Source organism: Vulpes vulpes, chromosome 16 (assembly GCF_048418805.1).
Source record: "Vulpes vulpes isolate BD-2025 chromosome 16, VulVul3, whole genome shotgun sequence".
Classification (NCBI taxonomy): domain Eukaryota; kingdom Metazoa; phylum Chordata; class Mammalia; order Carnivora; family Canidae; genus Vulpes; species Vulpes vulpes.
The window spans coordinates 73,530,950-73,547,433 of record NC_132795.1 but is presented as its reverse complement, the minus strand read 5'-3'; the positions used below and the strand labels follow the sequence as shown (position 1 = coordinate 73,547,433).

The window sequence follows — 16,484 nt, the reverse complement described above, 5'->3', positions numbered from 1 at the left end:
CTGTGGTAAGATCTGGAACTGTGTGAAGGTGATGGGAGAGGTGGCTGTTGTTGGGGAGGAGGAGCTGGAGGGGACAAGGGGTGACCCCATACTTCCAGGCTTTAGAGAGTGGGCAGGTGCTGACACGGTCATGGAGCCACAGAAGACAGGAGAAGGTGGTGACATGCTAAACCTGAAATACTTGTCCATGCAGATTTGGTGCTTAGCAGGAAAGTCTGGCCAAAGGTATCAACTTGGGAGCCCCTGGCATGTGCTTGGAGTTGCAGCCATGGATATGGAGGAGGTGGGGTCTCAAGTCCAGTGCCCCTAGGAGGTGTAATCTGAGATGGAGGTGAGCATGAAGGGAATTTATGGCAGGAGAAGAGGAGACAGGTGCTCTTGGGATGACTTCCTGTGGGGATGAAGGAAGCAGCTATGAACCAAAGGAGAAAGCCAGGCTGGAATACACAGTCACAGCAAAGCCCTTGGCTGACCCCACAAGGACCTCTGGAGCTGACAATGTCCTTCAGAGACATCCCGGACTGAGGCAGAGGGGCAGGCATTGGGCTTCTCCCAAGAAAGGCATCTTGCCTCAGATAAGGTAACCATGTTCTGCAAGGCAATTTCTGGGGTGGGCTGGCAGGGCGACACTCAGCAGCTGGGGAAGGGGTGCCAGAGACCCAAAGCCAGGCCTATGAACAGAGCACCACAGCGCCCAGCCTGATAGCAAAGTAGTGTGTGGTGTGACTAAAGGAGGGGGACTGGGGCAGAATCTCCCCGCAAACCGAGGCTTAAGGAGCAGTGGAGGAAAGAATTAGATGATGGCAGCTGAGAAGGATGGACCAAAGAAGCGGAGTCTGGGGAATGATACTGTGAAGCCAAGGAAGAAAACAATAAGCTTGATCCTGAGAAAGGGTCATTAGGTCAGTAGTGATAAGGCAGTTTGGCTAGAGTACCAGATGACGTGCATCTCCTCTACTCCTTGCTTTTTTTTTTTCTTTTTTTCTTTTTTTTTTTTAAATTTTTATTTATTTATGATAGGAACACAGTGAGAGAAAGAGGCAGAGACACAGGCAGAGGGAGAAGCAGGCTCCATGCACCGGGAGCCCGACGTGGGATTCGATCCTGGATCTCCAGGATCGCGCCCTGGGCCAAAGGCAGGCGCCAAACCGCTGCGCCACCCAGGGATCCCATTTTTTTTTCTTTTTATATAAATATTTATTCATGAGAGACAAGAGAGAGAGGCAGAGACATAGAGGGAGAAGCAGGCTCCCTGTGGGGAGCACAATGTGGGACTTGATCCCAGGACCCTAGGATCATGCCCTGAGCTAAAGACAGACACACAAACACTGAGCCACCCAGGCATACTCTTGGGTCTTTAGGTCATTTCTATCACCCCCTACATGCATGCCCACTCATAAAGGTGAGCCAAATCCTCTTCAGCCACAATCCTTCACACTCCTGGCTTTATTGTTTTTTTTTTGCTGCCCTCTTGGTTCCAGCATGGCCCCTCTGCCCCTAGACATGACCTTCATCCTGCCTCTAATTCCTCCGGATTTTGAGACCTTCTAAAATTCTAAGAGTTGGGGGACCTTGGCTGCCTCCTTCTAGAATGTTCTGGCCTTGTCCACCCCCAGAGCCTGAAATGTCTTGTTTTCTTATGTGAGAATTCCCTATGACACTCTGAGCTCTGAAGAATTCATTCTGTGTTAGGGTGGGCAGGGTTCAGAGTGACTATTCTGGGTGAATGAAGTAAAGGAGGGTAGGGAGATGCAGGAGCTGTAGGGGTGAGGGTGGCAGCAGAACTGCTCCTCTAAGGTAGGAGATGCACGAGTGCATATATTTGCTGAGGAAGAATTAGAGAATAAAAAATGAAAGGCACAGGAAAAGGGATGACTATAGGTCTGGAGGGGGCAGGACTGTTGGTGCCTGATATGGGAGGTCAGGTGAGCAAGAAGGAAGGTGGTGAGTCGTGGGTCAACTAGGTTATGTGTAGAGAAACAAGGGGCAGTGCTGTTTGCTAGAGTAGAGATTTTAAAGAGATTTATTCATTCATTCATGAAAGACACACACACACACATACAGAAGGGAGTGGGGGGGGAGAGAGAGAGAGAGAGAGAGAGAGAGAGAGCAGATGCAGGCTCCATGCTGGGAGCCCGATGTGGGACTTGATCTCAGGTCTCCAGGACAATGCCCTGGGCCAAAGGCAGGTGCCAAACCGCTGAGCCACCCCGGGATCCACACACCCCCCCGCCCCGTTTTTTTTAAAGATTTTAAAAAATGTATTTATTCATTCATGAAAGACACACACAGAGAGAGACAGAGACAGAGAGAGAGAGAGAGAGGGGAGAGATTTTAGTAGCAGGAAGTGTGGTGATGTCTGGAATCTGCTGAGGGCCCCAAGGAGGCTGACCAGCAGTTCTGAATGAGTCCTGGTCAGCCAGAGGGGTCAGGGGCCCAGGAGGGACAGGATACGTGTGGTGACGCATGGGGAGGGAGTTATGGTGGAGCAAGGAGTCAAGGATAGACAGGCTGGGGGAGAATGAACTGGTCTAGGGCCTGTACAGAGGCGAGGCGGGGGTGGGGTGGAGGTGATGCAAGGGTGGGGACAGGACACCCTACGAGGAAGGTGCAGGCCCTGGCCCCTCCCTGAGGGGAGGGAGCAGCCTCACCCAGCTTGGGTACATGAAGGAACATGGGGGAAAGCTATGGGGCGCCCCATGTGTCCTGGCTCTTATCCCCAGTGTACAAAGACCTGAAGACTCTGAAGGCCACTTTCTCCCAGGGCTCCTGCACTTGTACGTGAGCAGCCAGCTGCCTCCTTGCTGGTCAGAACCTGGCTGATCTGGCAGCCTGCTCAAGCCGGTTTCATCTTCTCCTCTACTCTGGATGCCACAGTTGAACAGCATACGCGGGACATTTAATAAACATTCGGGGGTGGTGAAGGAGGTGGGGCCTGGGGCCTGCAAACATCAGCCTGCAGCATAGTGAAAGCAACCCTGAGCCTCCGCCCTCCCACTAAAAGGGTTCCTCGGAGTGGTTGCAGAGACTTACTCACAACACTTGCTGGAGACCCTGCATAGAAGCTCGAAGGGCAAGTCCCCTTCCCACAGGCCCCCAGAGTTACCCCAGAGGGGCCGATTCCCAAAACAGACTCTCTTCCAAGGGAAAGTCTTCCTATTGGCTCTATTTCAAATGGTTTGCTCTAGTATTTACTTTCATTTCTCATAGTTGAGCTCAACTATGCCTTAAATTTACAGTGCATCCCTGAAGTCTTGGTCAACAAGGTTGGGAGCAGGGTATGTGTGTATGTGTGTGTGTGTGCCCATGCACACGTGCACATCACACAAATCTTGGTGGAAGTTCTCGCTTTGTGCTTAACCAGTCAGTAGACTAAGAATGTGACAGAATGTACAATACGTCCTCCTTCCTGGGGTCAGTCTGGGCACTGAGCCCAGTGGGGCAGCCACCACGAGGGCCTAACAAGGCTGCCAGCAAGCTCCTCCAACGTTGCTACCACAGGGAGCAGGCGGTGGGGCGGGGGCGGGGGGGGGGGGTGGCTAGCTAAAGACCACAGTGAATACAGTGAAGCTGTAAAGAAGAATTAGAAGCTCTTTCTGATCCAATTTGGAATGACTGCCAAAACATACCTTGAAGTGAAAAGCAGGGCGGAGAGAACATTCAGGGAAGCATAGATGAGACATGGAGGCAGCCTAGGTGGCTACGGTAGGGGTACATTTTCAATAGGTGCTCCTGGGTGCCTTTTGAATTTTGTTCTATTTGAATGCTTTATCTAATATAAATAAATAGATAATACCCATCCATCTTTTGTTCTTTCTTTCTTTCTTTCTTTCTTTCTTTCTTTCTTTCTTTCTTTCTTTCCTTCCTTCTTTCTTTTTCTTTCTTTCTTTCTTTCTTTCTTTCTTTCTTTCTTTCTTTCTTTCTTTCTTTCTTTCTTTTTAAGATTTTAAGATTTTACTTTTTCATGAGAGAGACAGAGCGGCAGAGACACAGGCAGAGGGAGAAGCAGGCTCCTGGGATCACGCCCTGAGCTGAAGGCAGATGCTCAACCACTGAGCCACCCAGGTGCCCCCCCATCCTTCTTTTTTAGCAAAGCTTGTGGCAGGAATTAATCACCGTAGTTGATGCGTCTGTTTGAAAGTGAGGTGAGGCTGTCCTATTATATTCACTCCTGGCATTGAAGGAACACTTAGCAAAGGCCCTGGAGCTACAAAGACATCCCCATAAATGACACAGATCGCTGAAATCAATTTGATTCAATTAACAGATGAACAACATCATAAATTTAGGATATGATGAAGGTAGTCTCTCAAATCGGCTGGGAAAGGTGGATTATGAAGACAAAAAAGAGTTGGTGTTGGCCTCATTGGCTCTTCAGAGGTGGAAAAAATCAAATTAGATCCCTACCTCTTATCTTTGAAAAACAGATTCCAGATAGGATTAAGAACCAATAGTAACAAAGTTAATATTTTTATGATCTCGGGTAGGGAAGGCTTTTCTTTTCAAGACAGATTCAATTAGAATCAGCTCTCTATACCATCCATATAACTTTTCTGTCAAGCTAAATCTATTCTAAAATAAAATTATAAAAAACCCAAAACCTTAGTTTGCCAAAAGATATCATGCACAAAAGTTTAAAAGTGTGATGTAACAAAAAAAAATGATGTATAGACTTAGAAGAAAAAAATAGAGTGCTGAAACATATATAAGCAATTATTACTAAAGTAATAAGATTAATTGCTCCACAGAAAAGTGGGCAAGAGGCATCAAGATATAGTTTACAAAAAGAGAAACAAAAAAGGCCAATAAACATGAAAGGATTCTCAATTTCGTTGGCAATCAGAGGAATAAAAATCAGAACGACAGGATGACATTTCTCACAAATTGACTAAAACTTCAAAACAAAACAGAATACTAGCAGAGAAACAGACATTTTCATGTCCACTGATGGTATTATTAATTGATACAGTTTTTTTGGAAGCCAAATTTCAAATGTATATACCTTAGGACTGCAGTCTCACTTCAAAGAGTTTATCCTCTAGAAACATTTGCACAGATGTACAAAGCTGGTGCCCTGCATGACTATCCAGATTAGGGAGCTGTGTGTAGACTAGGGGACACTATACAGCTAAGAAAAAGAATGTTCATCATACACGTATATGTACGTAAAAGTACACATACATGTGTATGTATATACATATATGTGTGTGTGCATGTATGTGTACACATGAATGAGAAAAACGGGTGCCTTGTTGGCTCAGTTGGTAGAGTATGCAACTTTTAACTTCAGGGTTGTGGGTTAAATTTAAGCCCATTAGGCAAGGAGGGTACTTAAAAAAAAGAAACAAAGAAAGAAAGAAAAACAAGTACAAATAATGTGGCCTATTGGGAGCAAATAGGAAACAGGCTGGACACCATTGCCCTGGAAGCATTTGGACTTGGTTATTCCAGGTAAGGCAGAGATACAATAATCCCATGTATCCACAGAATGGACAGACTTTGAGGGAGGAGGGGACAGATTGCCACTGCCAGCGTTCATCCAGGTGAGAGACATGACATGAAAGCAGGAGCAGGTGGGACAGAGGTGGCTGAGACCCAGACAGGTGCCTGTTTTTACGGAACTGACATGGACAGGCAATCACAAACAAGAATTTGGGATTTGGAAATCAGAATGGACAGGATTTAGGATGAAGCTAATGGCTTCATGGCATGATGGGCTGGGGTGGGAGAGACCTCTAAGATGACAATTTCTGACTCTGCAACACAGTGGGCTAGCTGTTTGGGGTTGAGCAGGGAGCCTGGAGACAGAGGTCAGCTTCTTTAGATCATTTGGAAAGAAGTCCCATGCATCTGGGCTTAATGTAGATGGTGCCCACCAAGGTACTACTCTGGTGCTCATGCTTAAAGTTCTCAGAGCTTCTAGAAGCCCAGTTCTTTCAAGTATAGAGCAACAAGTTCCCTTTAAGGGCTGTGGAGAGGCCTCCTCTCTTTCAACCAGATTCACAGAAAGGGACTGAACTCTCCTTCTCAGGACTGAAGCTGAGCTCAGGATGATTGCACCCAGCAGGGCCCTGGGGATATGGGTTTGAATGGAATGCCTAGCCGGCTTCCAGAAGCTGCCCCTGGGGAGGGAGTTGCAGGGGAATGGCCCCAGCGGAGGGTTACTTGAAAGGTCCCAGAACAGGCCTGGTTGGAAGGGTGGGGAGGGCCCTCATTCCAGATGGGAGGAGAGGAGAGATAAGGAGTGATCTGCTCCAGAGAGGACAAGGACTTCCCTATGGCTGTGGCCTACAGTGGGGGAAGGAAGGAGGAGAGGAGAGACTGGGTGGGCCAGGTCCAGAGCAAGGGTCTCATCTCCCAGTGGGCTGTTTGTTCACCTTGTTCATTCATTTGAAAAGAATTTACAAAAAAAAAAAAAAAAAAAAAAGAAAGAAAAGAAAAGAATTTACAGAGTGCTGACTGTGTCAGGCGCTGTTCTAGATGCTGGAGGATATGGCCATGACTCCATACTGGAGGTAATGTGGAGAACAGGCACCATAAATAAGGAACAAACAGTAAGAAAACTTCTGGCAGAAAGCCATGCTGTGCAGAAAATAAAGCAGAATGTTGAGAGTTTGGGAGCGGGGACAGGGGAGGAGTGATGAGGGGACATAATGCTGCGGAGGTCTGAAGGACAAGAAGGAACCCTCTACCAAGGACTGGGAGCAGCAGGCGGGGGTGGGGAGGGGTGGGAACAGGGGTGGGGGGGGGCGGCGATGCAGGCAGAAGCTAATTGTATAAGACAATTGTTTTGCTAATAAGACTATGTTAAGAAAATTAGGCTTTTTTCCTTTAGTAATGAACTCATTAGTGGGTTGTATTTTTAGTTCTTTCTCCTGGGTTTTAGAGATTGGGCAGGAGGGGGAGGTTTGTTGGGACTCAAGGGGAGGATTCTGGATCCCCACAGCCCACCCTGTCCCAGGGGAAGGGATGAGTGTCAGAGGGAGGAGGCAGAGGTGGAGGAGCACCCACCTGCTTCGAGAGGTCACGTCCAAGAAGAACTGCACGAGTGCCAGCAGGTTGTGGTGGTGACCTGACACCTTGCTCAGGGTGCAGCAGAGCTGCTGGAGCTGTGAGGACAGCAGGCATCAAGGTGGGTTGCAGGAGGGCGGTCTTCCACCCTGACTTCTCCACCAGTCCACTTAGAGTAAGGAGAAGGGGGGGTCACGGAGGCCAGGGTGAAAGGGAAGTTTCCTTGGCATCCTGCTTACCTCCAAGCCTGCTATTCCCATTTAGTGACTTGAGTTGCAACTTTAGTCCCTAGTGACAAGGCCATATGAGGCGGCTAGGGCTTGGGCTTTGGCTGCAGGGGATGGGGGTCAGGGGGCATGGTTACCTTCCCTGGCCACTCCTGGATGTTCTGAAGGAGCAGGAGCAGAAGCTGCTGAAGATCGGTCTTGGGCAGCAGGCGGAGCTCCACATCTAGGCCAGCTTGGCACAGCAACTCAATCAGGCCCAAGAGGTCCCCATCAGTGTAGGCCACTGGCTGGGTGAGGGCACACAGTGCCAGGAACTGGAGAGTGGAGAGAGTGCTAGGGCAGGGATGGCCTCCTAGGAGGAGGCCAGGCAGGGCAGGAGGGGCTAGGCAGCAGCTGAGAAAACCAAACACAAGACCCAGAGTCAGGCCCTGCACAGGGTACTCAGATGGCAGGCCCAGTTGTGGGACCATGCGCTTTCTGCAGCATTGGTCCCAGCAGCCAGCATGGTGCCTGTACGGTGGTGCTGAGCACACTGTGGGTGCTTCATGGTACCTACTGCATCAAACTGCTGTCTGACTCACCTTACAGATGTAGCTCAGGCTAATGTCCAAGGCAATCGCTGGGGGGGTGTCCTGCTGCTCACTCCAGCTCAGGCTAATGTTGTTTTTAAGCACTCTAAGGTAAGACAAAAGCAAAGGGAAGGAAATGGGAGGAGGTGGATGCAAGGGGAGGACTGCAGCAGAGAGGAGGCCTGCCACTGCTCAGAAGCAGAGAGCCTGTGGATGATCCCTTCAGCCTGGAGGGGCTAATGCTCTGTGTGTGCTGGTCATCTACTGCTACATAACAAATGACCTAAAAATACAGAGGCTTAAAAACGATTATCATGTCATGCAGTTTCTGAGAGTTGAGAATCTGGGAGCAGCTTAGCTGGGTGGTTCTGGCTCACAGTTTCTTGGAACATTGCCTCCAAAATATTGGGAGTGGGGCTGCTGTCATGTCAGGCCCGAATGGGCTAGAACAACTGCTTCCCAGCAATGTGCCCACCAGCAGGTCCTTACAATCCAGGGCTCTCCACAGGGAATCCTCACATCACGGGCCAGCTTCCACCAACGCAAGCCATCTGAGAGGAGGGGGAATGCCAGAGACAGATGCCACAGCCTTTATCACCTGGTCTTGGAAGTGACATCCCATCACTCCTAATTTCTCCAGTCCACACAGGCCACCCAGACTCAGCATGGGAGTGAGAGCTACACAAGGGGAAGAACACCAGGAGTGGGGAACACTGGGGGCCATATCCCAACCCATTCCAGCCAGGCCTCTGGCTTGATTTTTCTGGGACCCAAAGACCAGAAAATCATACTCCACTGCCCCAAGAGAGTCTTCCTCAAGAAAGTTCTTTGTCCATACAGGTATGGTGACTCTTTGCACGCACTGAAAAGTACACCACATTGCAGCCCACATGTGGGCTGGTTTCCAAGGTCAGCATGTAATATGGGGACATTCAGAGTAAAAATGAGAACCCCTCCACAGGTCTCACACTAACATGCTGTCTGCCAATAAGCCTAGCATGGCCAGTTTTTCCCTAGTGTGGAAACAGATCTGGTTGAGCCTAGAGATGTTGAGATGAAGTTAGAGCTTAGGGTCATATGAAAACAAACAGACAAACAAACAGCTCTTTAAAGACTAAAGTTGGACTCAGGGTGGCCAGATGCTCACAGTGAGAGGGGCACCAGTGGACAGCAGAGCTGCACCACTGATGCACAGACTTTCTAGGCACATTCCCTGGATAGAAACAGAGCAGGATTGGTCTCACTAAATGACTTTCTCTCTGGACAAATGCATATTGTTGGTTGCTGTATACTGTTGAGGTGAGCTTATGACAAGGCTTCCTGTGCTGTCTCGTCCACTTTTCCACTCTTATTAACTGGTTTGGAGTTCCTGATAACAGTGGGCTCTCCACAATGAAGGCATTGATGACAGCAACACTGCTGACCACATCAGCCTCCAGGGTAGCCGCCTGACCACTGACGAAAGAGGAGAGCTCTGTTCCTGCAGGCTCCAGGGAAAAGTCTCTGCTCTTCTTTACTGGGCGCTGGTGCTGCGTCTCAGAGGGGAAGGAGAAATCCATCTTTAGGCACCCAGGGAAATGGTGCCCCCACACATCAAAGTTGGGTGGGTGGGGGGGCAAGGGGTTAGGACTGGGCTTGGCTATTCTTCCAGAGTCCAGCATTTATAAGGACCAGAAAAAGGGCAAGGCTGCATGTGCACATCTGGGCACCTGCCAGCCCCATGTCAGTATAGGAGGGGCATTCCAGTATGCTCCAGCCTGTGAGCGTGCATGTGTTATGGAAGCCATGAGTGGGAATGCTTTCTGACTTCCTAGAGGGTGGGGGCAGGCACACAATTGACTGTGACTTTGCTGAAGAGGAATGGGCTTTCAGACAGTCTGGTGCTGCCAGAGGTAGGAGGAGTGTGGAAAACGTGAGCAGGGGAGAGAAGTGTGTCTGTGACAACAGCCCTCTCCTTGGGAAGCAATGCCAACCTCCCAAGTAAAGAGGGCAGGCAGCCTCCCAGTGTATGCTCCAGCATTTCCCTGTACTGCCTCTCCTTGGGAACAGCAGGCAATATAGTGTGGTCCTTTATTCCCTGCCTTTCCAAGATTCTGAGGAACCACTTGACTGAACCAACTGCATCTGTGACGCGGTATCAGCTGATACCCAGGCCTCCATCCCCAGGCTCTGAGCTGGAGGCCAAGGAGCACAGGCATTCACAGCCTAGCAATCTCACTCTCCTCCTGGACTCTGGCAGGTTAACAGCGAGACGGTCCCACCACTAGACTCCATGAACAAAGTGCTTCTTCTGTCCCACTCTGCCCCTCAGCCCTGACCCCTGGATGGCTGGGTTAGGGCTTGGCCTGTGGCCAGCACCCAGGAGCTGGAGTTTGGATTATGATGACGCTGTTCTACACTCACAAGTAATCTTGAGAAGGGCACGTCACTGACCTCTATCCCAGTTTCTAGGTTTGTTTCCCCCAAGAGTTGAAAATAATAGAGTTACTGTCTGTACAGTATGCTGACATTCTCAGCAGGAGGATGGTAAGAGAGGCATGTGAGCACAACTGCCTCTGTAACTGAGAGCCATCATCAAGGCACCCAGTGGTTAGGACCCCACCATGCAGGCTGGACCAGTCCAGGCTCTATGAGCCCAGGTCAATGCTGAATCAATGCTGAGCTAATGGGAAGGGAGAGAGAAGTATATTTTACCTGGGTTGAATTACACCATCCCGAGATGGCCAGTGACCAGCCTCCCCTACACTGGACAGGATGCTCTTTCAATGGATTAACTGTCATTTAGTTATTACCTTCTGGCCTCTATGCCAGGCTGCCGTATCAGAGAACCAAGTGGATGAAGGTTTCTGGCACTAGGCTACAGCAGATTGGTGACCAGTCCTGTGTATCTGACTGGGACTTTCAGCTGGGCTTTGTAACCTGGGAGCAGCCTTATTAGACCAGTTGTTGCTGACCAAGGACCTCCCCTGCCTTCCCAGGTGAGACTGGGGCACGTGATGGAGAGTGTCTGAGTAGCCGTGTGGCACAAGCCCCTCTCAACCTCTTGCTCTGCTTCCTGGTCTGTCTTCACACTCTGGTCCCTCTTCTGCCCATTTGCCCCCACAGATCCTCCTGATTCTTTCCTCCCCAGCCTCATCACTGGGCAGAGGGCTACCGTGTTTGCAACAAGGTAGACAGCACGTGATCCAGCCACAGGATCTTGAACCATTTTTTCTGAAAGGAAATCTTGAACCATTTGATAGGATGGTGATGGGTTTCAAGGAAATCTGAGATTAAGAACAAATGCTAAAAGACTTGTCTTTCTCATAGATACTAAAAAGATGGTCCAGTTGTGGGGCCACGTGCAGAGATACCCTAACCCCTCATTTCCAGCCTTGGGCAATAGGAGGGCTCTGTTGGTGCCCTGGAGGAGCCCCCAGAGCATCTGTTCTGTCAGGGAGCCCCAGATCAGGGCATCCCTGGAAATTAACAGAGCAGTGGGTGGCGTGGAGCCAATTGGCATGGGATGAACTTAAGCCTGGTTAGGAACAGGACAAGGAAGACAGTGGGGAGAAGACAGCCTGTCCTGATGTTCCTCTTGTGGCCCATGTGTCTATGAAGGAGCCATATCCTTGGTGGAGGAGATGTCAGAATCTTCACAATGCTTCCTAAATAGTCTAGAAGAGCTCTCTTTCAAACCTATGACTCCCAGAGTTTACCCAACTGCAGCAGCCAGCCAGCAGTCCAGGTAACCCACTCGAGCATCTCTGCTGCCCCACATCTCAGGAAGGCCACTGGAGGGGTTTCAAGATGTGTCTGTGCTTTTCAAAAGGAAGCTGTGTTCAGGTGGAAAAAACTAAAAATCTCCCCAGGCTAGTGGCTAGGGAGGTTGTCCCAGCTGTCCTTACAGGGCCATCACAAGAAAATCACCCCTAAAGCCAACGGCCAGATCCTCTGGGCCAGTTCTGAGTCCTTCCTCTTACCCCGGGGCTAACTGCCTGGTCAAGCTAGAAGTCTGCATGCTAGGGTTTGTGATTCCAAGTATTTTGAGGGTGGCAGATTTAAACAGCCATAGTTCTAATGCCCACCTGCACCCTGTGGCCTTCAGAGAGGATGGATTTGCCTGGAAGCATTAGGAGCAGGAAGCCATCAAATCCTGGGGAAGGGAGAAGTGTGGGGGAGAAAGTGGCCCTGTGCAGGGTGCAGAGTCAGCTGGGTAGTTATCTGCTTCTGTCTGCCAGGGCACCTCTCAGTTTCTAGGTGGACACCAGGTGCTCATCAGAACAGTTAGAAATAGGTCTCCTGAGCCCCACAGGCCTCCCAAGAACCATCTTCAAACTGCATTTGTTTTTCGAAGTGTAATCCTTTCCGCAAGTCATTCTAGAAGGCGGTGTGATTGAAGCTCTGTGTTGGGGAAGAGGCAAGTGGCTTATTACACCAGATATGGAACTCGGCGGGAAGGCAGCAGGGCAGGAGTGAGGCAGGCTGGCACATGCGTGGGGTATTTATAGCAGAGCGAGTGTGGTTTAGTCTGGTTTGGTTTGGCAGACGATTACTAAACAGAGTCGTGGAACAGGTTCTTAAGAAAGCTTTGGCCTTCCCTGTGTAGGAACACCCACCTGCCTGCCATGGCAAGGGAGAGGGTCCTTGTGCCTCCTGGGGCCAAAGTTGTCACCAGGATGGTGGTGACCGGATCCCACCTAATGCTGTCCAGGGCCCTAAACACCCTGAATGTCTTCTCAAAGAGTCATCAAGGAAGAGTTTGAATATAATTTGTAGAACAAGTTTATAACATGTAATACTTTTACAACCCAGACCTAGTCACTGTCCACCCAACAATAGTCATTTATGTATTGTATGGCTCCGCTCCTAGGGGGCAGGGACAATGGGTATGCAGATTAGTAGCCCCCCTAACCCAGCCCAGCCCAGTGCACAAAGAGGGTGCCCACAAAACAAGACTGGTCATTGTGGAAATTACATGTGAAATTGTGCCTTGCTGGCCATGAGCTGATATTAGGTAACAGGCCAAAATTGAAGCTTTGGAGGTAGACCAGAGAGATTGGGACAGGTCCTAAAAGAGGCCGGCAGTGAGAGCTCTGAGTCACCAAGGGGCAGGAGCGGATGTCAGCCAAAGCAGCAAGACTCATCTCTGCTTGGTTCTTCCATCCCCCTGAAGCTGGGAGCATGGTCATTTATGTGAACATTAGCCATTTATGGTACGATACTCATATCCACGGGTGCTTGTATGTAGTTGTTCTATAATCCCTCAGACTCTGCTTCACTATGTGGGCTAGAGCTGGAGTTTGGCAATTTTTTTTTAATCCCCGTGAAATGCACATAAATTTTATGTAATAATCACAGGAAATCTTTTTTTCTAACTTAAAAATGTTTATGGCTCTAAGTATGCATACTACAAGCAATAATGCTTTTGTACAACAAATGGCCCATTACATTGGTATGACCTTTTTACAATAGGAAATACCTTATGATTTTTTTCTTCCTTCTCACTCCCCCTAGAATAGGAAATGCTTTAAATTAATACTTTTTTTAAAAAAAGATTTATTTATTTGAGAGAGAGAGGGAGAGAGAAAGAACAAGTGGAAGGACTAGAGGGAGAGAGAGAAAGAAAAGCAGACTCCCTGTGGGGCAGAGAGCCTGATGAGGAACTCGATCCCAGGGCCCCAAGATCATGACCTGAGCTGAAGACAGACACTTAACCGACTGAGCCACCAAGGCACCCCTAAATTAATATTTTTTAGCATGAATAAATGTTTAGAAGAATGCATCTCTCTTTTTTGGGTCTTTTTTTGTTTTTTGCTTTTTGTTTTAACATTTTGACTGAAGTATAATAGGTATGGAAAACCCTGCGCATATCTAATGTATACAAGTTGTTGGGCTTGAAGTGAGATGCACAACTGTCAAACGAAAGATAAGGGATGGTGAGGAAGGGGAATTACTCACCTCCCACTGTGTTGGCAGAGGCCCTGCAGGCCCAGAGCAGGGCTGTGGGCTCCCAGGCTGTGAAATGCTTCCATGACCTCCTGCAGCGAGGGGCACCACCAATACTTGTCTCCATCTGTCAGGCCAAGGGAGGGCAGAGGGTTAAGGAGGGCAAAGGAGACAGGCTCACTATTCCCACAGGAGGGAATACCCCTGTGCGTGACAACCCTTGGCCTAAGGGGTTTAGTTTCTACATTTTCTGGCACCACAAGTGTTTTCTGGAGGAATCAAGCAACCAGTTGTTTTTGAGACATCTGCTGGAGCTTTGTGAACCTGATGGTTCATTATCCTGTCTTCAAGCTCTGGCCGCCTTGCACTGCAAGGGCCCAGGGATGATGACACCCTGATTGGTTCCATCAGGCAGCAGTCGGGGCACTGGGCTGCCCAGAGCTAAGCCAGATGAAGAGACTTCATCCAGAGGCCTCCAAAACTGCAAGATGCAGAAGATGCACAATGCAGCAGCCCTGGGCCCTTTACCACTACCAGCTGAGGCCAGCTCGAAGCCTACTGCTGACTCGACGATGCTGCCTTTGCGGCAACATCTGGGTGTTCCCAGGTCCACCATTCCAGCCCAGGGCACTCCCTGCAGCCTGGGACACATCTTCACAGCCAGCTTGAGTTCAAAATTCCATGGTCTCTTGACTAGTTTGACAAAACCCGAACGGTAATCTGACCTCACCAACAAGGAGGAAAAACCCTATGTACTCGGGGCTTTTCTTCTATCGGACTACTTAAGGACATTTTCAGAACCAGGAAACTAGAAAAACAAAAAACAATGTGGAGGATCATTTTTCCCAGAGATGGATGCAACCGTCTCCCTCCCACTTGCTCTTCTGTGTTGTGACCTCTCCACACCCCACCAAGAGGTGGGGTCCATGCCTCCACACTGTCATTCTTCTATGTCATCTTATTGATTGATTTACTCAATTCTTGTCCCCATCTCCCCATTAGAATGTAAATTCCACGAGGGCAGGGCTGCTCTGCACACCCAGTGCCTGGAGGAGCGGCTGGTATGTGGGGGGAAGCAGAATGAATGAATGACTGGAGAGAACCCTAAACAAACCTGATCAAGTAGTACCGGAGTAAGAGGGAAACTGAAGGCCAGCCATAAGATAATCTGGCAGTGTCAGGAACTGTTGACAATGCTGAATTTGACAGATGCGTCAGGATCAAGAACTTGGAAACTAGGCTAGCAGCGCATTAGTAGCACATGCTTGAACCCTTTGCCATTCTGGGGGTGAAAGTTTCCTCTGAAAGGCGCACCTCAGTGGATCCCTCCATGGGCTGGAACCATGCTAGGTGCCCAAGATAAAAAGGTGGCCTGCTGGAGACCTTGACCTCAGGGAGCTCACACTCTAGGAGGGAGGGGGGGAGCCAGGCAAATAAAAAAAATACAGGAGAGTGAATTCAAATCCAAAGCAGGTGAGGGATCCCTGGGTGGCGCAGCGGTTTAGCGCCTGCCTTTGGCCCAGGGCACGATCCTGGAGTCCCGGGATCGAATCCCACGTCGGGCTCCCGGTGCATGGAGCCTGCTTCTCCCTCTGCTTGTGTCTCTGCCTCTCTCTCTCTCTCTCTCTCTGTGACTATCATAAAAAAAAATAATAATAATAACAAAACCAAAGCAGGTGAAAGGTACAGAGTCTGCTCAAAGGAGAAATTCACTTGGGGCCAGGGAAGGGCAGAGGAGGGGGGCTGAGGAATAGGGCATGGTTAACGGGAAAGAAAGCATGTACCCAGCAAAGGCACAGAAATGACAAATGCAGAGAAGCTCGAGAGAGCATGGACTGTTCAGCTACTCAAGGCAAGAAACACAGCATCCTAAACTCCTTGGAAGTTCTGGCAACAGTCTTGCATGGCTGCAGAGCCACCAACTGGGGTAACGGCCAGCAGAGGGTCTCTGCACCCTGTCCAAGGACATCGCCTCTGTTGGCATCAGGTGTCTCTCTTTAGAAACGTATATGGGTCGAGGCTCACCCAACAAGTAATTAGACTCTTGGAGGAGGAAAACCTTTCTTGTTTGTTATTTTTCCTCTCAGGCAACTTAACAAGTGAAAGTAATGATACCCCTTGCCCGCTTCACAAACCAGCTGAGAAGAATGAAGTCTACAAAACACAATGAGATTCCACTAAAGAGGGAGAGCTGTTTACCAGGGCCTTTGGGGGACTGTGCACGTAGGTGCACGCATGTGTGGGCGGGCCAATGAACTTTCCAGGGAGGGAGAATGCCTGTGCAAAGAGAATCAGCCTAGGGTGAGGTGAGGCTCTGGAGGCCCAGCTGGGTGAGGACAGCCTGCCAGGAGTCTTAGGACCCCAAAAGGTGCTGTGCACGGCCACCTTCACGCTTCCTCTTCAGCCTGTGCAGTGCATCAGGTGCTTTAAAAGCCCCTTGGGGACAGCAGTGCAGGTGCCACCAGCTCCAAAACTGGAGCCTGGCACCGTCCTCCCTCCTTGCCCCCACCTAGCACTTACTCCACACCACAGCTTGACCCAGGCCAATGTGGCAGGAGAAGTTTCCGAGCGAGGCGCCTGGGATGCCTCGGGATAAATCAGGCCCAATCAACAGCGCTGGAAATTGGTTAAGTGACTACAGGCGCGGGAGAGCCCATAATTAACACTGCCTATAACTAGGCCATGCGCTCAGCTCTTCCTGAGCACTGTTTGTCCCAAATGGGGGTTTTCCGGAGAGCTGACACAGAAC

General features: G+C 49.7%; 1 protein-coding gene across 3 annotated transcripts in view; it reads right to left on the bottom strand.

The window, feature by feature from the left end:
- The window catches only part of FAM178B (family with sequence similarity 178 member B), a 108,397-nt gene that overhangs the window by 30,648 nt on the left and 61,265 nt on the right, over positions 1 to 16,484 (bottom strand). For 2 of the 3 annotated variants that reach the window (XM_072742644.1, XM_072742645.1), the window contains exons 9-12: positions 13,748 to 13,862; positions 7,820 to 7,913; positions 7,376 to 7,552; positions 7,012 to 7,109 (exon numbers count right to left, since the gene is read on the bottom strand). In XM_072742644.1, coding sequence (XP_072598745.1) covers positions 7,012 to 7,109; positions 7,376 to 7,552; positions 7,820 to 7,913; positions 13,748 to 13,862 — 484 coding nt within the window. The remainder of the gene's footprint in view (positions 1 to 7,011; positions 7,110 to 7,375; positions 7,553 to 7,819; positions 7,914 to 13,747; positions 13,863 to 16,484) is intronic. The other variant, XM_025992521.2, reaches the window with a different exon arrangement.